This window comes from Dendrobates tinctorius, unplaced genomic scaffold (genome assembly GCF_039654945.1).
Source record: "Dendrobates tinctorius isolate UK_male_01 unplaced genomic scaffold, ASM3965494v1 ptg000005l, whole genome shotgun sequence".
NCBI classification, from domain to species: Eukaryota; Metazoa; Chordata; class Amphibia; order Anura; family Dendrobatidae; genus Dendrobates; species Dendrobates tinctorius.
This window is the reverse complement of record NW_027361673.1, coordinates 26,171,768-26,198,171: the sequence shown is the minus strand read 5'-3', so window position 1 is coordinate 26,198,171 and position 26,404 is coordinate 26,171,768. Positions and strand designations below refer to the sequence as shown.

General features: G+C 42.0%; 1 protein-coding gene across 3 annotated transcripts in view; it reads left to right on the top strand.

Moving 5' to 3' along the window:
* TCAIM (T cell activation inhibitor, mitochondrial) overlaps positions 1-26,404 on the top strand; it is a 96,395-nt gene that overhangs the window by 21,546 nt on the left and 48,445 nt on the right. For 2 of the 3 annotated variants that reach the window (XR_012230965.1, XM_073568873.1), the window contains exons 5-7: positions 2,425-2,671; positions 13,258-13,380; positions 17,508-17,605. Coding sequence is in view for 2 of the 3 variants with exons in the window: in XM_073568873.1 (XP_073424974.1) it covers positions 2,425-2,671; positions 13,258-13,380; positions 17,508-17,605 (468 nt within the window). In the remaining variant the exon portion in view is untranslated. The remainder of the gene's footprint in view (positions 1-2,424; positions 2,672-13,257; positions 13,381-17,507; positions 17,606-26,404) is intronic. The other variant, XM_073568882.1, reaches the window with a different exon arrangement.

Below are 26,404 nucleotides of genomic sequence, written 5' to 3'. Positions count from 1 at the left end.
TTCTTTGGTGTGGCAGATGTAAGGGCAGTCCTACACGGTATCCAGTGCTGTGGGGACTTCTCTAGCTAAGGGCTCATTCACACAACAGTTTTTTTTTAATGTACGTGAAACCATAGACGTTCATTGCCAAGTTTGATTTGACATTAGGATCAGCATTGGAATGGGAATAACCCCATAGACTGTCATAGCTACGAATGCTATCCGTGAAAAAATAAAACAGATAGCACTTGTGCGTGAAAAACTGTGAATGAGCCCTAAAGAAGGTATTTTCTTTGTAGTGCATGCTACAATTCTTACTATACAAATGTTCTTTTTCCACTTGGAAGCAAACTTTAAAGTGTACATGTCACTCGATCTTCGCTGCCTAGCCAATGGGCAGCATAGTATGCACCTGTTCACACCAGTTTTCTGCTTGGAAGTGATAGTCTTTTGATATCAGTATGAATCAGGCACTGGCTGCACGATTACAACCATGTTTTTTCTCTGAAATAGCGCAGTGTTTCAGAGAACATATAGTTTGAAATGCTAGCCAGGGACCATAAATCGAGCCACGGAACGCATCGGACTCGTTTTGCCTCGTCCTATGGTCTTCAGCCGGCTTTTCAAACTGTTTTTTTTTCAGAAAAACGTACCTAAGGTCGGGGTCCCATTAGCGTATGGTATCCGATGATTCTCTCGTGCAAGAGCATCGGCTACGATATGCTAATGACACTCGGCTCTTGCCCTGCTGCGAGAGGGAGCCAAGTGTCAGTGCTCTGTGCCCCGATCCTCTTGCGTGAGCAGATCGGAGCACAGCCGCGGAGGAGACTGAGAAAGTAATTTCTCCATCTCCTCTACTGCCGGCGTCAGCGGGAATCGCCCTGCACTCGGGTGATATCTGAGTGCAATGTGATGTTTCACACGCACCCGTAGACTTATATGGATGTGATCCGATTCTTGGGTGCAATCACAGCATGCTGGGATTGTTTTCGCATGCCGAATCGGCATGAGAAAATAATTGCAGATGTGAGCTGCACCATAAAGAAACATTGGGGTGAGTGCAATCCGATTTTTTTTTTTTTTTTTTTTTTTTTTTTATCGGATTGCACTCATCCGATTCCATCGCATGAGGTAATGAACCCTAACTGTAATCATGCAGCCAGACTACCATGGTTTTGGCAGCAAAAATGAAGAAATGAAGTGACAGGTCCCCTTCAGTCTGTCATGCATATATTTTTTTTCTGAGAGTAGGAGAAATAATGCAGAAGATTTTAGAACTATCCATTTCTTATTTCACTGAAAATTAAAAAAAAAAACTATATCACATCATTGAAAAAAAGCCATAGTTACCCATACATACACTGGGTAAAATACCAGCTCACTGCAGGCTACAAAGATAAAGGATGGAGGTAGCGCTAGTGCAAAACACTGCTGAGTAACCACTCATGCGTCGATCATCAATGAAGTGGGGTTTGATACTTAGCAACAATGAGCGGATTGCTTCGTGCAACACCGGTCCATGGTCCAGGGCAGTGCTCTGTGGCTAAGAACGAGAGGGGTGAAAGCTTCCTTACCCACCAGGATCCTGGGCTTTAGCCGGGTTGACAAGACGTCGCCTGTCCTCTGCACGCCACACAGATGTCACACCTGTCCTATGGAACCTGGAGGTTCAAAAAATTTGTGCAGCGCCTCTCCACGCCCAGAGATCTCTGACCTGGACCATGGAGTGGGTTGCACATTATTATTTAGTATTTTAAATGCACACAGATAAGGCTTTGATAAGGTGCAGTCTACACAGGACTCTTGACCCAAGTCTACATATTTTGGCCAAAATATCAACTAATGCTACATATATATTTTTTTTTTTTCATCTAGCCAGACAATTAAATGCTGGTGGGAAAAATAAGGTGTCTACACCTGTTGGATATACTTAGATCAGGCGGCTGCCCAGACCCTCTAATAATATGGGCATGACCTATAGGCTGTTGACATGGCGCACTGCATGTATCTGCGTGACTGGCACCTTATAAGAGTTCATTTTTTATCAGTATTCATAATACTAAGCAGCCATTCACATCCAGGGGGTAAGTCTGTGAGTGCTTGTTCATCACTGTGTTGCACCGGCACTACCTCGGTCACACACCATTGGGGACTGTCTTCATCCTGCAGAGAACTCGTATTGTATGGCCTTTTTATAAGGGGGTTTTTACTCAGAACTGTCACCTGTTTGATAAATTCCTGCTTGCTAGGGGGTCTGACCTTGGGGACTATCTCGATCCCAAAAACGGAGGTTCTAGTCTCAGTGTGTGTTTGTAGTGGTAGTACCTGTTGGTATGAGATAAATGTATTTAGTAGGTGAAACAGCATTCAGTATCGACAGTAAGAGGTTGTTTCTTTTTTGTCACCATATTTCGTTATTTTCTGCATTTAATTTTGCCTTTATAGGTTTTCGCGCAGTCAGTTTTACTTTAGATTCTAGGGACCTGTTGAGTACAGTCCTGGGCATTCTGAATTCCTGCAGCCTGTCTACTGACCACGTACAAAGCTCATCAGATAGTGTGAGGTCTACAAAGACCACTGCATCACCATTCTACAGGCCCATCAAATGGGACAAGACCTTTTACTCATTCACTGGATATAAGGACCCAGAGGAAGAGCTGGAGCAAGCACAGAAAACAGAAATAACTATTACGTAAGTGGCATCCAAAGCAACAGTTTTGACATATGAGCTGCCTTGTAGACCATCTGATAAATCTTCAGTTGTATATTAGAATAACATATAAGGCTGCTGCTTTTACCCACATTACGTCCTTGCCTGAATGGAAGGACATGGATCATATTGGATGACAGCAGGAGGGAAAGTCATATTTTTGCTACCTGTGTTCCCTTAAGGTAATATTTGCATCCACTTCAAGGATGCACATACTTCTCAGAATAAGCTGTCGTGTGTGTGTACACGAGCAATACAAATATTTGTGGCCATTCTGTGACTTGTATTTTGCTTGTCACCATTTTTCCCCTATTCGGCCTCTATTTGTAATTTGAGCTAGTGAATGAACTGGAGACTAGCTGCTAAAATGTCTTCCATATATTACACACAGAGAGAGACAGATGGATTCCTGTTCCTCTTTCCTTAGGTAGAACACTGAAGCAAGGAAGTTCATTATATAGCAGTACTAAGTAGTGTAGCTGTGAACGCTGCACTGGAATAAGCCAAATCACACTGCAGCACGGTTTCTGTTTCTCTGCTTATTTTCTCATGCTATCCCTCTCTTCCCCAACTTCACTACATAGACTTCAATATGCTAAGCTAACACCTCATTGTACTGGAAGTCTGTTTTGTCTTGAAGTGGCTCCTAAGTGGAGAGAGATATTACAAAGTTTTTTCTGTTTTTGCTTGTGAATATGAAAGTTTAAAACCATGTTAATACAAATGTGAATCTGTTACTTCAGCTCAAATATCTAACCAATATGCTGTCTATAGTCACAGTTGCTGTTTAAAGACAGGGTGACAGCAGATTTTTGCTGTCCAATCTGAGAGTAGAAAGATGTTGAGGCAGAGACCCTGATTCCAGTGATGTATCATTTAGTTGACTGGATGCCGCAGTTTTGATAAAATAACTGATTCTCTGCTGCAGAGCTCAAAAAGCTGATCTGTGTATAACCCCGCCCACACCTCTGATTGGCAGCTATGTGTGAACACTGCATTGAGAGAAAGCTGCTAATCAGTGGTGAGGGCAGGGTTACACAGAGTGGCAGGTCTAGGAGGCACGTGACAGATAGTCCAGTAGTGATCATCTCCTGCTGATAAAACTCTCATTTTATCTAATCTACACCAAACAGATTACTAAGTCACAAATCACTGGAATCGGGGTCTTTGACCCTACTTCATGCTGCTCTCACATTACATAGCAAGAACCTGCTGAGAGATTCCCTTTAACAACTGCAGCTGATAATATCCCAAGACGGTCAATGGTGACACGCAACTGTTATTTTGCTAATTGTTATGAATGGGTATATCTATGATCAGAGAACATGTTGGGATCTGTGGGTAAAGCGCAAAAGTGTCGGTAGCTAGGAACCCACAAAAATGTAATATCTCCCTGAATTATGGATATATCATACTATTTTGGTGTAGATAAAATTCCTAAAATGTGTTTGGTAAGATGACAGCCATATAGTTTCTGGAAGAGGTTCCTGTGGAATAATATAACCTAGAGTAGAAATGAGGGACATCGCATCCAGTCAGCCGGGAGGAGTGAGGGATCTGGTAAGACCCTTTATAACAATGAGTATTGCAGATCTATCCATATTTCCTGCGGCGTTCTTCTCCAGAAGTGCTCGTGGATCCAATTCTTAGGACATATCTCCATTTTATCCCTTTTATTTTATACTGTTTTTGCTCATATTTATGTTTTTATTCATCTTTTTTCTAAGCACTGTACTCTTTTTGTATATTAAATCTAAAATGTAATAAGTTTGCTCCTTGCTGCTGTAAACATAGCCACAAACCCTGAAGAGGGCGAGAATAGATTGGTTGTGATACCTTGTGTATGCCCGAGTGTAAGAAATGCTCGGCAGAGCGGGGTGGCGCGTGTGCCACTGTTCGGAGCAGTGCAGGCGTCTCGCTGGCCTGTGAAAACGGATTAGGGCAGGAAAAAGTGTGATGTGGATGGTGTGACCTGGCTGTGGGGTGGTCTCAGGTCATTGTCAGCCTATTACGGTAGGTTAGTGGAAAAGGGAGTGTAAGAAGCGGAGTCCCCCTTTACCGTAACATGCAAGGCCTGTGTGTCGTGAGCGAGCGTTGATTGTAAAACTGATATTAAAACGGTTTGCTATCGGAACATTTTTTGAATGACCATAAATCTATGAAATATCAAATGCCACTTTAGCCATCAAATCACCCTCAAGTTCTCCTTTATCCTATTTTTCTTCTCTAATTGGAAATAGCACCCCACATATGCAGCCTTCTTTCTGGCAATGATGACCTCTTCTCTATCACTGTCAGCAATACCTCACACTCATGCATACAACATTCATGCTCTAAATACAAGAAACCTTGGTGGCAAAAACAATGCCGATTGGCAAAATGCCTAGGCTCCCTGGACAGGGAAACAAAATACCTGCTCAAACAGAACATGAGTATAAGGAGAAAAAATGAGCTAATAGGTAATAATTAGTAAAAGATATAATTTTATTAGATACATCATTAAGCTGACCTCAATTAAACGTATAAAAATACACATGATGAGACTAAGACAGGAAGGACCAGGTGCGTCACAAGAGGGACACCAATGCCCATATATGCTTGAATATTATAATAATTAAGGATTAATGACAAGTATATGTTCAAGCAGAAGGTATGACCGCAAGGGAGAGTCTCAAAAGGGTAAATAGTCTAAGTATGCATAGCACATAGCATGTAAACATGAGGGAAGTAACAATATGTATGTGCAAATAAAATCTACAATGGATAATCTGTACTGAAAAAACTCATGAATAACAATGCCAGACTAAGACCTAATGAAAGAGACTCACCGCAAGGTATAAGGGTAGCAGAGGAGGCTCCAGGACCGGGTGGAAGAGCCCCAACGCACATTTCGCGTGCACTAAGCACCGCTTTCTCAAGGGGAATGTCAATATCGTGTGTAGAAGGACCTTATGAACCCATGTGACCTATGGGCATGTAGGTCATAGGAAGCTGAATATCATGATACCTCTAAATCTGCATTCCAATGTCTAATTCCAGAGAAATCCATATGTAAATGAGCTGTTAAGAACTATGGGCTGGACACTGATCTGTATGAGAATCTGCCTCCAGAAATTATTATAAATGAAAGGTGGTGTTTTCAGTGTGATGTGTAATGGCCGCTCTCTACTCTCCTGATCTCACTGCAGAGCTGTGTGTGACTATAAGGCTGGAGTCGCACACATCGTAGAAAAATGTGGACCGTATTGTACGGCCGTAATACGCATAAATGGTCCCTAAATAGTGATCCGTATGTCATCCGTTGTCAGGATGTGGCCGCGTATTTTTCTCATGTAAGCATCCGTATGTAATCCGTATGGCATCCGTATAGCGTTTTTTTCTCGCAACCTTGCAAAATGGACATTTAACGGTTTTGAGGCCTGCACATGATTTAAATCATCAGCATCAACCCTATTTATTGCCTCAGCATCAGGTGGCAGCCTCCAATCTGCCCATTTTGGTGCTGTGCTTGTGTTGGTGTATTGGTGGTTGTTAGCAAACATGTCAGACACACTTCAGTTCACCCCAACTGACCGAGTTCTGTTCAACTGGGTTTTGTCCCGCTGCTTTGGCCAGCCATACCCAGTGATTGTGGATCCGAGGAGGAGGAGACGAATGTGGGTGCATCTGCATTTGAGACAACGCCTCACTAAAGGCCACTTTCACAGGCTTTATGCAGCTCTGAGGACACATCCTGACAAGTTTTTCCTCTATTGTCGGATGACTGTTTCTACCTTTGATGTTTTGTTGGAGACAGTGGGCCCAGGGCTCACCTTCCAGGACACCCGGATGCGCAAATGTATCTCTGCGGAGGAGCGCCTTCTCCTTACGTTACGGTATGTATTTCTCAGCTACAGAATGTATATAGATTATTATTTTCTCAAATAATTCTCTTACTCAGTAACCCCTTTTTGGCCAAGACACATTAGGTATTGGTACCAAATATATTTTCTCAAACTTAGAACACTTTGATGTGTTATTCCACATTACATAGCCGTGGGACATGTGTATATGTATTGTTCGCCTAGCTTCTTACTTACACATTGTTCTGGTGATCTATATGTAATGTGTGCATCCTTGAGCATGTATTTTAATGTATATATTTTCTACATTTGTTTAATTTTAGGTTCCTCTCAACTGGCCTTTCTTATGCAGCACTCCATCTGGAGTTTTTGATTGGGCGATTGACAGTATCCGGCATCGTTCGTACTACATGTTCGGAAATCTGGTCTAGAGTTCATCATCTGGTCATGCCAGAGCCCAAGATGGGAGACTGGTTGAGGATTGCCAGGGGAATAGAGTTGCACTGCCAATTCCCCAATTGTATTGGAGCCCTGGATGGGAAGCACATCCATGTGCGTAAGCCGCCGAACTCAGGGTCCCAATTCTAATTATAAACCATATTTTTCTGTAGTTTTGTTGGCTCTGGTTGACAGTAACTACAGGTTTATAATTGTAGACATTGGGGCTTATGGAAGAAATGGAGACTCTCAAGTCTTCAATTCTTCCATTATGGGTCAGCGGCTGTGCAATAACCTGTTGGACCTACCACCACCACATCAGCTGCCAGGCTCAAATAAAGAAGCGGTGCCTTATGTCCTAGTGGGGGATGACGCCTTCCAATTGACCAGGCATGTCATGAGGCCATACCCGCGCAGAAGCTTTGACCACCGGCGCAGGATTTTTAATTTGCGCCTTTCACGTGCCCGAAGACTGGTGGAGTGCGCCTTCAGCATTCTTTGTGCCTAATGGCTTGTCCTCCAGTCTGCCATTCAGATGAGTGAAGCCAACGTCAATGAGGTCATCAAAGCTTGTGTGGTCCTCCATAACCTCACTAGACTGCATGATTGCTCCTCATCTGATGTGACTGAAGGTGTGGTGCACAATGGGGATAGGCCTAGGCCACATGTGCTCCCTTTACGGCGTCCTCTCTCAGGACTCAAAGTACGTGATGTGTTCACCCAGTATTTTGTTTCACCTCATGGTGCTACTACCTGGCAAGATCAGGCTGTATCTATGTTGTGATGTTCTTATGTGTGTGTAATATAATTTTTTTTTTTGGGTGTTCTATGATTTGTGTTGTCTGTTTATATGTGATAAAGTTGACTTACTTAATCGAATGCCTAAAATAATTCATGAAGAAGGCCAAAGATGCATTTTCAAATGTTTTATAAATGCAAAATATAGCTTAGAAAACGGTTTACCATATTGTTTTCATATGGCAGATATTGCCCAGGCCATTTAGCCTTTTCTGTATATACCATTTGCATTTTTTGACACACAAATAGGTAACAAGAAATGATAAATACTAACAAAAACAAAAAATAAAATTATGTATTTTACAACTGCTGGTAGCTTGGTGGAGGTGATGGCGGGAGGCCTTCATCTCTTTGCTGGGGATGGGGTGCCCAGCTTGAACATCACCCTGTTGGGGTGGATGATCTTGGCCCTGTGGGAATATGTGGCCATGTTCCTGCAGCTGCGCACCAAAGAGACCATAAGGGTACTGTCGATTTATAATCCTGTGGCTGATTGTATCCACGTCCATCATAACCTCCATTATGACCATATCGTCCAAACCCAGGTTGGGGCCAGCCTCCAACACCAGGTCTGTACAAGTGGCCATATTGGGCAGGTTCGTTATAGGCTGCCAATTTGCCATGTTGTTGCCAAGGTTGTTTTGGGGGGGAAATGGGTGGAGGTGTAGGCACACGTGCAGGCGGACACTCAGATCCTAATTGAGCATGCACAGCTGGTTGTCGGACAAGGCGGAGACTGTTACGGGTTGAGAGCTGCCACCTCTCAAGATACTCAAACAACACATATGGGTCATTGGGGTGTGTGCATGCATCAATTAGGATCTGAATGGATCCTCGCACATGTAGCCTCCCCTCACGGGGTAGGGGACGGAGGTACCGGGCCAGGCTTCGGGAATATGCCTCTTCACCCTCATCCTGGGCAGCCCTGGACAGGTAATTTAGGACACCTGTGTCTACATGCCTCCGGGTATCAGAGGCAGTGTTGTCCCTTCTCCGTCTCCCACGGCGACCTACGGCTGCAGGCTGGGGGACCCCTGAACACGGCCGGTAGGGCTGCTGCTGTTGCCAGGGTCTTCCTAGTTGCTGGCTGCTGGTGGCTCTGCTGGGTCTGGACCAGGTCCAGAACCTGATGCTGGTCCTGATGCTGGTGGAGCTTGGGGGTTGCAAAAGCTCTGGTCAGAAGATGGGCCAGCCACCTCTTCACATCCCCCGTCCGGGTCTATAATGGGCTCAGTATCTGACCCTGTCTCCCTCTCTGTGAGGTTGGACTGAGTTCTGTTAGGAAATGTACAAAAAACAAAATGTAGCTCTGACCCTAAAAAGCATATGTGTCATGTGGTGTGATGTCTGTACTTACGGTCTGAGATCCATACTGGGTGCCAAAATGCCAAGCGGTCAAAATAGATGTATTTCCACTTGGTCGGTGCTGCTGCCCCACTCCTGGCCCTCTGCTGTCTTTCCCGCCGGTACTGGTCGCTGATGCTGCGCCAGCGTCTCATCACATCCTCAACTGCAATGTGAAGTGAAAAGGGACTGTAACCTTTGGGAATTGTGCTAAGCAATATTCCTAACATTTCACATAGTCACGTGGCCTAGTAGGGGCTGGTTTTTAGATAAATTTTCTTTAGCAAACAGGGATACCTACATACACAGTATAGGATTGTAGGGGCTACATTTAAAAAAGCTCACTTATGGCCTTTAAGCTGATTGGTAAAAATGACACTTACGAATGTGTTGTTGCTCCTCACGTGGCTGTTGGGCAAAGTCTGGGAACATGTGCACACAGATGCGCCTCCATGCCCCCTCTTTGCGGCCCCGGTCAGAATAATGGGCATCCCGTTGGTTCCAAAGTTCAGGCCTTTCCTGGACCAATACAATTAGGAGCTCCACATTAATGTGGCCAGACATGACTCCGTGGAGGCGTACTTCCTGGATGTCTGGAGCGCTTTTTGAGCTAATTTGCATGTCTAAGCTTCCTGATGATGGATTGGCCCATTTCCTGTCACCAGGAGAAGTCCTGCATATTTCTCGCAAGTCACACGGGTGGTCCATATGTAATGCGTTTTTTTTTGCACACCCATAGACTTGCATTGGCGTACTACGGTCGTAATACGCTGACAAGCGCAGCATGCTGCGATTGGCACGGACCGTATAAAATACGCGCGAAAAATACGGCTGATGGGAGCTACCCCATTGAGAATCATTGGTCCGTGTGCAATGCGTTTTTTTAACGCCTCACTTGTCCGTATTCCTCTCTAGTGTGACGCCGGCCTTACTGACACATCTGCAGGTTCCTTTCAGCTTCCATCTCACAGGTAGCCAGTGTAACAATACAGCAGAGTTGTGAGAGCTACAGAAAATGTGTTTGTAAGAAGCCAAAGTACAGTTGTACTATTCAGCGTTAGTCACATGTATCACACTGGTAACTCCTTTTTTATTAAAAATATTCTCTGGAGGCAGATCTGCAAGAAAAATCTAAGCATCATGTGCATGATTTCAGAAATCTTATTCCCTTTGCTGGTTCAATTAAACACTGCGGGAATTTTTTTTGTTGGAAAAATGCAACTAAAACGCAGCGTGTGAACAAGCCCTAATTCCTACATATTATAAACTGCCTAATTGATCCAAAATTAAAAGTTACTACAGCATGGAATGAAAAAGCTTTCTGCCTTTATTTGGATACATATTTGAAAATCCATGACATACAAATATATCATAAACGCTAGTGCGTTTCGAACACCACACTGTGTTTTTAGTCATGCAAACATACATGTACGGTAATATATGGTGCTCTCAATCAATGAAATCTTGCGAATGTTAATAACGCGGTAATTAAAAATGCATGTTTAAAAGAATAGAAAAGACTGAGCATTTAGTTATATCAACAATATGCAAAATGATTATTTCAACAAAACAGTCCCACTTGTTGTTGATTCTCCACTAAAAATTTACATTTGGTATCTTTGTTTGAAGCATGAGAGATATATATATATATATATATATATATATATATAGTGCTTTGCGAAAGTATTCGGCCCCCTGGAACTTTTCAACCTTTTCCCACATATCCTGCTTCAAACATAAAGATACCAAATGTAAATTTTTAGTGGAGAATCAACAACAAGTGGGACACAATTGTGAAGTTGAACGAAATTTATTGGTGATTTTTAAATTTTTGTGGAAATTTAAAAACTGAAAAGTGGGGCGTGCAATATTATTCGGCCCCTTTACTTTCAGTGCAGCAAACTCACTCCAGAAGTTCATTGTGGATCTCTGAATGATCCAATGTTGTCCTAAATGACTAATGATGATAAATATATCATCATTATACCACCCTACCCGCGCCCTCCGTTCTGCTGATGACCTGAGATTAGCATCCTCAATAGTCAGAACCTCCCACTCCCGTCTCCAAGACTTTACACGTGCCGCGCCAATTCTTTGGAATGCACTTCCCAGGTCAATACGATTAGTCCCCAATCCCCACAATTTTAAGCGTGTCCTGAAAACGCATTTATTCAGACTGGCCTACCACCCCAACACATTAACCTAATCTATCCCTGTGTGGCAGAGCCAAAAGTTTTACCATAACCAGGTTCCCCGCATCATGTTCCCACATGCTTTATGCCTCCATTAGCCCTCTGTGTCTGTACTGTTACACACTTAACATTATGACTGGTCCATACAATCAGGGCAACTGTTACCACCCACCTTTCGTGTCTCCCTCTTTCCTCATAGACTGTAAGCTTGCGAGCAGGGCCCTCTTTCCTCTTGGTATTTGTTATCTACTGTATGTGATTATTGTTATGCTGTAATGTCTATTGTCTGTACAAATCCCCTCTGAAATGTAAAGTGCTGCGGAATATGTCGGCGCTATAAAAATAAAATTTATTATTATTATTATTAAATATAATCTACCTGTGTGTAGTCAAGTCTCTGTATAAATGCACCTGCTCTGTGATAGTCTCAGGGTTCTGTTTGAAGCACAGAGAGCATCATGAAGACCAAGGAAAACAACAGGCAGGTCTGTGATACTGTTGTGGAGAAGTTTAAAGCTGGATTTGGATACAAAATGAAATGATTTCCAAAACTTTAAACATCCCAAGGAGCACTGTGCAAGTGATCATATTGAAATGGAAGGAGTATCAACCACTGCAAATCTACCAAGACCCGGCCATCCCTCTAAACTTTTATCCCTAACAAGGAGAAGACTGATCAGAGATGCAGCCAAGAGGCCCATGATCACTCTGGATGAACTACAGATTTCTACAGCTGAGGTGGGACAGTCTGTCCATAGAACAACAATCAGTTGTACACTGCATAAATCTGGCCTTTATGGAAGAGTGGCAAGAGGAAAGCCATTTCTCAAAGATATCCATAATAAGTGTTGTTTAAAGTTTGCAACAAGCCACCTGGGAGACACATCAAAAGTGGAAGAAGGTGCTCTGATCAGATGAAACCAAAATCGAACTTTTTGGCAACAATGCCAAATGATATGTTTCGCGTAAAGGCAACACAGCTCATCACCCTAAACACACTATCCCCACTGTCAAACATGGTTTGGGGCTGCTTTTCTTCAGCAGGGACAGGGAAGATGGTTAAAATTGATGGGAAGATGGATGGAGCCAAATACAGGACCATTCTTGAAGAAAACTTGGAGTCTGTAAAAGACCTGAGACTGTGACGGAGATTTGTCTTCCAACAAGACAATGATCCCAAACATAAAGCAAAATCTACAATGGAATAGTTGACAAATAAACGTATCCAGGTGTTAGGATGGCCAAGTCAAAGTCCAGACCTGAATCCAATCGAGAATCTGTGGAAAGAGCTGAAAACTGCTGTTCACAAACGATCTCCATCAAACCTCACTGAGCTCGAGCTGTTTGCCAAGGAAGAATGGGCAAGAATTTCAGTCTCTCGATGTACAAAACTGATAGAGACATACCCCAAGCGACTTGCAGCTGTAATCGCAGCAAAAGGTGGCGCAACAAAGTATTAAGTTAAAGGGCTGAATAACATTACACGCCCCACTTTTCAGTTTTTGAATTTCCACAAAAATTTAAAATAACCAATAAATTTCGTTCAACTTCACAATTGTGTTCCACTTGTTGTTGATTCTTCACCAAAAATTTACATTTGGTATCTTTATGTTTGAAGCATGATATGTGGGAAAAGGTTGAAAAGTTCCAGGGAGCCGAATACTTTTGCAAGGCACTGTGTGTGTATATAATATATATATATATATATATATATATATATAGTTAGGTCCATATATATTTGGACAGAGACAACATTTTTCTAATTTTGGTTCTAGACATTACCACAATGAATTTTAAACAAAACAATTCAGATGCAGTTGAAGTTCAGACTTTCAGCTTTCATTTGAGGGTATCCACATTAAAATTGGATGAAGGGTTTAGGACTTTCAGCTCCTTAACATGTGCCACCCTGTTTTTAAAGGGACCAAAAGTAATTGTTTTATTTTTTTAATAGTGCCTGGATACAAAGTAACAAAGAGGTTGCACAGAAGAAGCTGAACAGTAGTATTCCACTAAGAGAAGAACTAGAACGCCTGAAAGCAGATCTGTGCGACGAACTTCAACTCTCTAATGTCCGGTAAATATCTACATAGGAAATAGATCACATTTCAAAAGTACAGGTCTATACAACTTAATATGCAGAATTTGTATGGCAATTCAGAAAGAGTAACATTCGCTCATTTTTCCTTTTACAGAAATAATATTTTAACCCCTTCTCGACTTTAGATATACCAGTATGTCTAATTTTCCAAGCTGTTCTCATAAATGGGCATACGAGTATGTCAAGGTGATCGTGTCAGCAGAGGGACCTGTTCCTGGCACGATTACTGCAATAACTCAGCTTAAAAGAAGGTACCTGTCACCAGGAAATAGTTGAGTAGATTGATATTTAGTTTTGTAAGAAATTATTCAGTATAACCTGAATTTCAAACATTTAACCCTCTGCTCTCTGTTGGATTTAGGGTCCAGTGGGCGGTCCGATCAGTGACACACAAAGAAAGCTGTCCGTCATCGATAGGACCGCCCATGGACCCAAAATCCCAGAGAGAGCAGAGGGTTAAATGTTCAAAAAATTCAGGTTATACAGAATAATTTCTTACAAAACTATAAATGAATATATTCTGCTCCCACTGCTCTATAACATGGTGACTGTATTTCCCCTTTAGTTCACAGTCCACATCATCCCTGACTCAAAGCTTCCAAGCCAGTTTGAAGCGGCTCTGACAAAATGGGCAGAGTGGGGGTGAAATGCCTGCCAATTAAATTCAGCAAAAGTGTCAGCATTTTTTACACCAGAAATGGTGCTCCAGTCCCTGACTAAAGTAACATTTCCGGGGAGGCGCATGATGGCACGCACCACTGAGATACTCCAGCTAGTCCTTCATTAAGGCTGGCATGTGATATATATAGCGGGCTTCCATTTACTGCTAGCACAAAATCTCTGGAAATTAGACGTGATTCTCCCCCCAAAAATTCAGCGACCTCTACACTCCCAAATCCAAATGACCTTATGACTGCGGAGTCCCACAATTACTGTAGTGGGAAGAGCCCACTTAACAATTTATTGGGTCCATGTCTCCAGAAGTTGAGCACAATGTATTGGGCACCAAGTGGCATATTTGAAATTTTCACTTCTCAACACCAACTGCGTGTTTAGTTTTGGAGAACGTCTACAAAATAACCACCCTCCAGTCACCTTATTGTGGAAATTGCTCCAAACTGGGAATTCATAGACACTACACCCATATGAATTACCAGATGTGAGTAATTTCCATAATAGGGTGACTTCAGGATTGTGTTTGATAATCTGGTACTGCACAGGCTTTGCAGATGACACACACACACTATTCCAGGAGGATCTGCCCACCTTCCCGTCCCAGCTCTGCTATGTACCCAACAGTAGTGTCCGAACACATAAGGAGAATTGGCGAACTGTGAAGAAATTGCACATCAAATTGGGGGGTTTATTTTCTCCTGTTACAACTTTTGAAAATAAAAAAAATTTGGGCAAAAGCAACGTTTTAGTGGGAAAACATAATTCTTCATTTTCACAGCTCAATGATATAAAATTCTGTGAAACACCTACAGGTTCAAGATGCTCACCACACTCCTACATGAATTCCTTGAGCAGTTAGTGCACCGTTCCCCTCCTCAATTACTATGCTCCACTGCCTCCCCTTATGTAGGTTTACAGCGTTCGGCCAGAGGGAGCGCTGCCTAAAAAAAAAAGCTCACTTGTGCTTGAGGGCGAAGCTCATTTTCTCCTCCCCTCCAATGACCCGATCGCTGGGAGACGATGGGTTGCCAGGGCAGCCAGGAGCCTATTGAAGACACTGGATCCGCTATGGCATTATGCCTATGAATCCCAGTCTGAAGTATTGTAGTATGTGGTGTAGTAGATCAGTTCAAGTCCCTTAAGGGTACTAATAAAAAATAGGAAAACACATAAAAAGTTTAAATTGCCCCATTTCTCCTGAAGGTAAATGGCAAAATGCAAATTATTAAAAAATGTAAATATTTGGTATTGATGCCTCTATTTAGTTTTACTTCTTCAGATAGTATTTATCAAGGGGGTGTTACTCATAGGGTAATAATGCAGAACAGTCTACAGACACTCCCTCATGTAATCCTGTGAGCCACGCCCCCTTGGCAAGAACCATAAAAACTAATAGTAGATGAAAAGACCAAATATCTATTAAACGGTAAGGAGAATTAAGAAACAAACAAAAAACCCATAATATTGAGGGGAACAGCAGGAATAAAGTAGGAGCCAAACTACCCACTTTTGACCTCGTGACAGGTGCCCTTTAACTTATAAATATATTTTAAACATAAGATCCATTATATGAACTATATACTGCTCATCATGTGTTTTGGTCATTTTAGTATGCGATACTGAATATATGACTGCTGGGATAATGTTGATTATAATACTCGGGTTGCTGCTTTTTTTTTAAGTCCGCTCAGCAACATAATCCATTTGCGACGTGAATTTTTCTTGATGTTTGGTGCTTTTACTCAACCATACAGTTGCTTCAGCCGGTGGAATTTACACACCGCTGCTGGATGACAAGGTTCACAAAAACTTCAGAAGAGAGAAAGTATTGACCCCCACTCTGTGCCATTATTTAGACAGCTCAGAATTCAGACAGTTTAGTAGACTGCTGCATTATCTCATCTGTCATTTCAGAGAAAGCGCTCTCCATTCAGCCAAACAGCAGCAAAGTGGGTCAAATCACCTAAAGGGGTAGTAGTAAAAAAAAAAAAAAAAAGTGGCTGCTTTCCTCCAAGACCCATGTATGTTATTTTGCTACTTGTTGACTTCAATGAAACCAATCTATGGATGTATGTGATACTGTTTCTTGGAAAAAAAGAAAAAACTTAACTGTTTTTGTAGTTGTATACAATGCTTTCCTACTCTAGACAGGGATGCAGAGGTAGAAATTGCCCCCCCAGTTCTGGGTGTCTAAGAGAACTCAAAAGACACAAGTCACTTAAAGGGAATCTATCTGCAAACTATTTGAATACGCATGTGGCTCTTTAATAGCCAAGTCCAGTAGTGCCTTTACATGGGCAGTCCAGTCCTCTGTTACTGAGAAATCAGCATTTGAATTGATATGGAAATGAGGCTGAAGAGCTATGTGTAGATCTGAAGCCTCTGTCACTCCAGCTCTATTTCTCGCCTCTCTGCTCTGTCCTCAGGCAAAGGAGCCGTCCGTCAAGCAAGAAAAAGCGGCACTTGTCAGGGAATAAAGCTGGAGGGACAGAGGCTTCAGATATATAAATAGTTCTTCAGTCTCATTTATATATTAAGTGCTATATTGATTTCTCAGTAATGGAGGAGTAGACCGGCCATGCACAGGTATTGCTGGACTTGTCGTTGAAAGAGCTACATGCACATATAATTAGTCTGGGCGGTCAAATCCTATTGACATCAGTGTTGTAGATGGCACATGGTAGGCGGGTGACATTGTTACATATTTTGCAGTGGGGTAGAAGTTTCAAATTCTGTTCAAGTAAAAAAGAGAAAATATTGAATATATCAGACTTTCTGAGGAGGAATTGGCTTAGTGACCAGTAATGAGGATGATATCTTACGAATCCAGGGAAAGAACAAAGGCCGTTCTGCTTTACCAATAGTGATGAGCGAGTGTGCTCGGATATAGTGTTATCAGAGCATGCTCGGGTGTTAGCCAAGTATCTCGGGCGTGTAATATGTTCAAGTACCCGTGGCTGCCTGCTTGTTAGGCAATCCCGCATGTATTGCGGCTGTCTAACAGCCGTGAATCATGCAGCTGTGGCGACTCGAACATGTTATTCAGTCACGCCCGAGATGCTTGGCTAACACGATATCCGAGCACTTTCGCTCATCACTAATTACCAACAATGCGTCCCCCTTGATGTGTCTCTGACGTCAGGGTTATGAAAACATCGCAAAGCTATAAATTTTACCATTTCAGAGTATTTTAAGTTATCAAGCCTCCTTTTTTTGAATAACTAATCAATATTTATTTATGTTCCATTGTTTATATAGCACCAACATACTCCACAGCGTTGTGCAGTGGTTGTCATCACTCAAGGTTTTCCAAATAGTCCTTCAGGTCTAAATTCCCCATATGAAACACACACTTGTACACTTAGGCCAATTTCATAGGATGCCAAAAGGACACCATATTGAAAATCTACTATTCCCTCATTAACCAGATGGCAGAGAAGCTGGGGTATTGCACATCGCTGTGGTCAACTGCACAGTTTAGGTCGTCTTATCAAACATAATTGTGAGTCTTTGAAGATAGCGAAAGGTAAATGCCCTAAGTGATATGCCTCCACATAATGACATGAATATTTTCTCTTCAGATTTTTTTTTATTTTACAGATAAATTACAGTGAAGGAAATAAGTATTTGATCCCTTGCTGATTTTGTAAGTTTGCCCACTGACAGACATGAGCAGTCTATAATTTTAACATTGAGATATAGAATATCAAAAATAAAATCTAGAAAATCACATTGTATAAATTCATCTGCATTTTGCAGTGAGAAATAAGTATTGGATCCCTCTGCCCAACGAGACTTAATACTTGGTGGCAAAACCCTTGTTGGCAAGTACAGCAGTCAGATGTTTTTTGTAGTTGATGAGATTTGCGCAAATTTCAGGTGGAATATTGGTCCACTCCTCTTTGCAGATCATCTCTAAATCATTAAGATTTTGAGACTGTCACTTGGCAACTCGGAGCTTTAACTTCCTCCATAAGTTTTCTATGGGAATAAGGTCTGGAGACTGGCTAGGCCACTCCATGACCTTAATGTGCTTTTTTTTTTTTTCAGCCACTCCTTTGTTGCCCTGGCTGTATGTTTTGAGTCACAACCCAGCCACGACCCATTTTTAATGTCCTGGTGGAGGGAAGGAGGTTGTCACTCAGGATTTTACGGTACATGACTCCATCCATTCTCCCATTGATGCGGTGAAGTAGTCCTGAGCCCTTAACTGAGAAACACCCCCAAAACATAATGTTTCCACCTCCATGCTTGACTGTGGGGACGGTGTTCTTTGGATCATAGGCAGTATTTCTCTTCCTCCAAAATCGGCGAGTTGAGCCAAAGAGCTCAATTTTTGTCTCATATGACCACAGCACCTTCTCCTAATCACTCACAGAATCATCCAGGTGTTCATTGGCAAGCTTCAGACCGACCTACACATGTGCCTTCTTGAGCATTGGGACCTTGCGGGCACTGCAGGATTTTAAACCTTTACGGCATTGTGTTACCAATGGATTTCTTGGTGACTGTGGTCCCAGCTGCCTTGAGATCATTAACAAGTTTTCCCCCATGTAGTTTTAGGCTGATCTCTCACCTTCCTCATGATCAAGGATACCCCACGAGGTGAGATTTTGCATGGCGCCCCAGATCGATGTCGATTGACAGTCATTTTGTATTTCTTCCATTTTCTTACTATTACACCAATAGTTGTCTCCTCACCCAGCGTGTTACGTTTGGTTTTGTAGCCCATTCCAGCTTTGGCAAGTCTATGATCTTGTCCCTGACATCCTTAGAAAGCTCTTTGGTCTTGCCCATGTTGTAGAGGTTATAGTCTGACTGATTTATTGCATCTGTGGACGGGAGTCTTTTATAAAGGTGACTATGGAAGACAGCTGTCTTTAATGCAGGTAACGAGTTGATTAGGAGCATCTAACTGGTCTGTAGGAGTCAGAACTCTTAATGGTTGGTAGGGGATCAAATATTTATTTCTCACTGCAAAATGCAAAAAAAATTCTATAATTTATACAATGTGATTTTCTTGATTTTAGTTTCAATAAATTTTTATTTAGAAGCTTATTAAACCAAGTCCAAGTTATGAACACCCAAGCAAGGGAGTGTAAACTAACAATTTAACATTCAATAAACTTCAAATAATATAAGGGAAGACAGGACATAGACAGGGGTAGGGAAAGGCACAAAGGATTTAATTGCACGATATCCAATAATCTATAATGGTATCATCAATGACAAATCTAGGGCGTTTAAAGCGGTTATGCAACCCACTATTGTAGGATCATATATAAATCCCGTCCCAGGCCGTGACCAGTTCTCAATTGGCTACGGAGAGAGCCTCAGTGCCTGATCCAGTCGAGTATCTGAGTGAAGCTCCAGTCGAGTATCTGAGTGAAGCTCCAGCCAGGGATGCCAAACTCTGAAGAAAGACTCCAACGTGTCGGTTCTAGTTGCTTCTATTCTTTCATATAACATAATGTCGTTCATCTTCTCTTTCACCATAGATATTGACAGTGAGGGCGACTTCTACTTTGCCACAATGTGGATTATAGTGGCCATACATAAGTAGTTTACTAGCTTACCGAAAGCTTTTTGTAAGCCAGGAAGGCCTGGTTCCCAGTAAAAGGGTAGAAGGTTCCAGAACAACCGGTCCACCATACATCTGTGCTATCAGACACTTCACCTTCTCCCAAAGCCCAAAAACCACCGTACAAGTCCACCAAATATGTTTCATGTCACCAGATAATCCACAGCCCCTAAAACAGTCTCCCGAGACATTAGGAAAAATGCTATGAATTTTTTCCGGTACATAATAGACTCTGTGCAATAGTTTTAAGGAGGTCTCCACAAGGGAAGTCTGGTAACTACCTTTCGATAGGGTGTCACAGCTACGATACCATTCATCAACTGACTGTTCAAACCCCAGATTCTCCTCCCATTGTAACATATACTTCAATTTTTATCATCTTGTGGAGAGTTTATAGCATAGTAGATCAATGAGATCGTTCCCCTGCCCAAAGGGTCATTTAGACATTTATTTTCAAAACTCGTTGCCCTGAGAGTAGTACCACTCGGGAGGATCTGCTTTGCAAAGTGGAAGATCTGGTTCAATCGCATTACCTCCCTAACTGGAGGTTCAGATTTTTGAACAAATTCCTTTCTGTCAAGTATGATATTAAATGGGGAACACAAATGTTTAAGTATATGAATACCTTTCAGCTTCCACAAAGAAAAAATTTGTGAATCAAGGCCTAGCGGGAACATGGGGTTTTGTAATATAGCTGTCAGGGGAGAAGGGATTGATTGTAAGTTATATTTAAACCGGACTTTCATCCAAAGAAGCAGCGAGTGGACTGTAAAAGGAGCCACATTCATTAACCCCTGTGGAAGTCGGTCTGTGGTCCACATTAGGCCTGATAAAGAGAATGGTTTAGAGAGAAATGATTCCAGAATAACCTATTGGGATATGAGCACGAACTAATTAATTGAGCAATCTGTGCCAACTTGTAATAAAGTGTAAAATTAGGGAGGGATAAACCCCCTTCTTTTCTGTGGCGGAACATAAGTTTATGCGCAATTCTGGGTTGTTTTCCTAGCCAAAGAAGCTTAGACATCATAGAGTGTAAATGAGTGAACGTTCTGGCTGGTACCATAATTAGGAGGGACCTAAATAGATATAAGAAGCGAGGCAGTGACCATTTGTAATGCATGTATTCTGCCGAGCCAGGATAACTTTCAGGAAGCCCATCTATTCAGGTCCCTCTGGAAGTTTTGGATCAGTGGAGTGTAATTCCACCTAAACAGAGTTGATCTGTAGGCTGTTAAGTTGATACCCAGATATGATAGATAATGTTCTTTGGGTATAAACCCAAAATGGGATGCTATATTAGTTTGCTCTGTCTTAGGAAAATTTACAAATAATGCTTTGGATTTATCAATGTTAATCTTTAACCCTGAGATCTTCTCAAATTCTTGAAGGAGGGAAAACAAGTGAGGGAGTGTAGTGTGGGGACTTATTAATGCTAGCAGGAGATCATCTGCAAAGAGGCTGACTTTATATTGGTCTCCCATATTCTCAGGGCCCAGGATATTCTGATCTCTCCTTATTGCTTCCGCAATGGGTTCCGTTGCAAGTGTAAAAAGAGCCGGAGATAGAGGACAGCCCTGCCTGGTACCCCTCTGAATATTAATTGGAGTGGAATGTGTTGACGGGAGTTTTAAATAAGCAATAGGGCTATCGTATAACAATTGGAGGCACTTTATAAGTTTAGGGGAGAATCCGAATTCCGATAGAACTGTAAAAAGATATTCCAGGACACCGAATCGAAAGCCTTTTCAATATCTAATGCAAGCAGTAGAAGTCGCTTTCGTTGTAGGTTAGTTGTATGAATAATATTTAACGCTCTCCTAATATTATCTGGGGCCTCTCATTGGTATAAAACCAACCTGATCCCGATGGATGAGATGAGGGAGAATTTTAGTGATCCTGTTAGTCACAATGGTTGTAAAGATTTTTAAGTCAATATTTAAGAGGGATATACAGTAGGTCTATAATTTTTTGTGAGATGATCTTTCTTAGTTTTAGGGATTATGATTACATGCCCCAGGTAGAACTCAGGGGGCAACTGTGAGCCATTTAGTAGCGAATTACTGAGGTTTTTTATATGTGGTATCAGCACATCGCTAAATTTTTTATAATACATTGCTGTAAGACCATCCGGTCCCGGGGCCTTTCCTTTTTTTAGGTTTTTGATTGTTGAAACTATTTCCTCCTCAGAGATGTCTAAATGGAGTTGTTGTGCCGCGGACTCAGTCAAATTAGGTAGATGTAGTTTGTGAAGGAATGACTCCAGTAGTGAGGGGGGGTGATTGTGGCGAAGAATACAAACTCTGGTAGTATTCATTAAAAGTGTTATAAATGACATCAGGGTGGGCTGAGATCTGACCCTTAGGGTCTTTTATAGAGGATATTATTTTAAGTGACTCTCATTCTAAGCTTACGAGCTAGCATCTTATTAGGCTTATTGGCATGTTTATAAAACGTGGCTTTAGTCCAAGTTAGGGCCCTCTCCGTTTTGGTAGTAAGAATAGCATCTAATTGTAATTTCGTATCTTGAATTTGTTTAGATAAGTATAGGGATGAAGAGAGTTGATTGGCCAATTCTAACTTCTGCAGTTTGTTTTCCAATCTGGTCTGTAATTCAGACCTTTCTTTTTTCCTATTGACCGCTAACTTAATCAGAGAACCGGTAATATATTTTTTGTGCGCTAGCCAAATTGCTCCAAGTGAGGACTCCTCCGTTGTGTTAGTTTCAAAGAAATTTGTTAAATCTTCTTTTATAGCGGTTACATTAACTGGGTCAGCAAGGACAGACTCGTTTAGCCTCCATCTATAGAGCCTAGACGTGGCTATATTAAATTTAAAAACTGACATACCCTTCTTGTGGTCGGACCACAATGCGTTTATGCGGCATGTACTGTATAAAGAGTTGTTGGTAGTGAGGTAGCTATGGTCAAATGAAGGTCTATTCTAGAATACATTTTGTGTGCTGGAGAGTAGTAAGTGTAACCCCTTGAAGTCCCATTATGTTCCCTCCAAAGATCTGCTAATTGATTCTCCTTCATGAGACTAAGGATTTTCTTCCTCTCTATTTTAGCAATATCAGAGCGTTTTGCAGTGCTACTATCTAGGGAAGGATTAATAGTAACATTGAAATTGCCACACCATATCAGATGATTAAATGAGAACGTATTGCGTTTGCCTAGGATTAATTTGAAGACTGAGAATTGGGCCGAGGCTGGGAGATAACTATTGACAATACAGATATTTTGTCCCTCTAACGTTCCTTGAAGAATAAAAAATCTACCCTCATGATCTGCATAGGTGTTTACCGGCTGTAAGAGAAAGCTATTATTAAGGATTTGGTTAGATTTGGTTTCCAGTACCATCTCTATGCTGATGACACCCAATTATACGCTTCTTCTCCTGACATCACGCCAGCCTTTCTAGAAAACACTGGCGATTGTCTAAACGCTGTGTCTAATATCATGTCCTCACTATATCTGAAACTGAACCTGTCAAAGACTGAACTCCTGGTGTTTCCTCCCGCTACTAATGTACCTACACCCGACATTGCCATTTCCGTGTGTGGTTCCACTATTACTCCCCAGCAACATGCCCGCTGTCTTGGGGTCATACTTGATTCCGAGCTTTCCTTTGCCCCCCACATTCGATCACTGGCTCGCTCTTGTCATCTGCACCTCAAAAACATTTCTAGAATTCGACCTTTTCTTACTTTTGACTCTGCAAAAACTCTTACTGTTTCTCTTATTCATTCTCGTCTCGACTATTGTAACTCTCTTCTAATCGGTCTCCCTCTTACCAAACTCTCCCCTCTCCAATCTGTCTTGAATGCTGCGGCCAGGATCATATTCCTCACCAATCGTTACACCGATGCCTCTACCTTGTGCCAGTCATTACACTGGCTACCCATCCACTCCAGAATTCAGTATAAACTTATTACCCTCACCCACAAAGCCCTCCATGGCTCAGCACCACCCTACATCTCCTCCCTTGTTTCAGTATACCACCCTACCCGCGCCCTCCGTTCTGCTGATGACCTGAGGTTAGTATCCTCAATAGTCAGAACCTCCCACTCCCGTCTCCAAGACTTTACACGTGCCGCGCCAATTCTTTGGAATGCACTTCCCAGGTCAATACGATTAGTCCCCAATCCCCACAATTTTAAGCGTGTCCTGAAAACGCATTTATTCAGACTGGCCTATCGCCTCAACACATTAACCTAACCTATCCCTGTGTGGCAGAGCCAAAAGTTTTACCATAACCAGGTTCCCAGCATCATGTTCCCACATGCTTTATGCATCCATTAGCCCTCTGTGTCTGTACTGTTACACACTTAACATTATGGCTGGTCCATACAATCAGAGCAACTGTTACCACCCACCTTTCGTGTCTCCCTCTTTCCTCATAGACTGTAAGCTTGCGAGCAGGGCCCCTCACTCCTCTTGGTATTTGTTATAATCTACTGTATGTGATTATTGTTATGCTGTAATGTCTATTGTCTGTACAAATCCCCTCTGAAATGTAAAGTGCTGCGGAATATGTCGGCGCTATAAAAATAAAAATTATTATTATTATTATTATTATTATTATTAAGGAAGACAGCTACACCTCTTGTCTTATGATCCCAGGCCGACACAAAAAAAACGAGAATAGGCAGAGTCAAAGTATTTTTGGCATGAAGAGCTGGAGAAATGAGTCTCTTGGAGACAAATAATATCTGGGCTATGCTTTTGGTAATCCAGGAAGGCCTTTTAGCGTTTTAAAGGGGCATTGAAACCCCTTACACTATGTGATAGCACCCTACACATGTTTGGCTAGATTTTGGGATGCCAAAAAATGAGATTCCCTGACCACTCACCCCGTATGCATGGGAGCAGGATTTTCTGGATTTTATTTTTGATATTCTATCTCACAATGTTAAAATTATCCTAGCCTTAAAATTATAGACTGTTCATATCTTTGTCAGTGGGCAAACTTACAAAATCACTAAGGCATCAAATACTTATTTCCTTCACCTTATACAGCTCTGTCCAAAATTAAGAGACCACTGCAAAATTTTCAGTTTGTCTGATTTTTCTCTTTTATAGGTACATTTTTGAGTAAAATGTAAATTGCTCTTTTATCCTATAAACTACTGACAATTTCCAAATACTACATTTTCTATTTATTTTTAGAAAATAAGAAATGGTCAAAATAACAAAAAAAAATGGAGTGCTTGCAGACCTCAAATAATGTTAAGAAAACAAGTTCATAATCATTTAGAATCAACAATACTAATGTTTTAACTCGGGAAGAGTTCAGAAATCAATATTTTGTGGCATAACCATGATTTTTAATCACAGCTTTCGTACGTCTTGGCGTGCTTTCCACCAGTCTTTCACACTGCTTTTGGGTAAACTTATGCCACTCCTTGTACACAAATTTAAGCAGTTCTTTGTTTTATGGCTTGTGACTATTTATCTTCTTCTTGATTAGATTCCAGAGGTTTTCAATGGGGTTCAGGTCCAGAGATTGGTGTGGCCAAGACAGGGATTTGATATGGTGGTCCATCATCCACACATTGATTGACCTAGCTGTGTGGCATGGCGCGTTGTCCTGCTGGAAAAACCAGTCCTCAGAGTTGGGGAACTTTGCCTGAGAAGAAGGAATTAACTGTTTTTCCAGGATAACCTTGTATGCGGCTTGATTCACATGTCCTTCGCAAAGATGAATCTGCCCAATTCCAGCCTTGCTGAAGCATTATTTTATTAGTATTATTATTATTATTATTTATATATAGCGCCATTGATTCCATGATGCTGTACATGTGAAGGGGTTACATACAAATTACAGATATCACTTACAGTAAACAAACTAACAATCACAGACTGATATAGAGGGGAGAGAGGACCCTGCCCTTTCGGGCTTACATTCTACAGGATGATGGAGAAGGAGACAGTAGGTTGTGGGGTTGCAGCAGCTCCAGTGATGGTGAGGCGGTGGCTCCAGTAGTGGTGAGGAGGCAGCGGGGATCATTGCAGGCTGTAGGCTTTCCTGAAGAGATGGGTTTTCAAGTTCCGTCTGAAGGATCCGAGTGTGGTTGATAGCCAGACGTGTTGGGGCAAAGAATTCCAGAGGATGGGGGCTATTCGGGAGAAGTCTGGGAGGCAGATGGCTGAGGAGCGAATAAGTGTGGAGGAGAGGAGGACTTGGGAGGATCGGAGATTACATGAGGGAAAATATCGGGAGATTAATTCAGAGATATATGGAGGAGACAGGTTATAGATGGCCTTATAGGTCAGTATTAGTAATATGAATTGGATACACTGAGGGAGTGGGAGCCAGTGAAGAGATTTGCAGAGGGGAGAAGCGGAGGAGTAGCGAGAAGAGAGATTAATTAGTCGGGCAGCAGAGTTAAGGATGGACTGGAGAGGTGCGAGGGTGTTAGCAGGGAGGCCACAGAAAAGGATGTTGCAGTAGTCGAGAAGGGAGATGATGAGGGCATGCACAAGCATTTTAGTAGAGTGGGGGTTGATGAAGGGATGGATTCTGGAAATATTTTTGAGCTGGAGGCGGCAGGAAGTAGAGAGCTTTGATGTGCGGTTTGAAGGACAGTACAGAGTCGAGGGTTACTCCGAGGCAGCGGACCTTCGGTACGGGGGAAAGCGTGATGTCGTCAATTTTTATAGATGGGTCAGGTAAGGAAGATCTGTGAAATGGGGGAAAGATGATCAGTTCAGATTTGTCCACATTCAGTTTGAGGAAGCG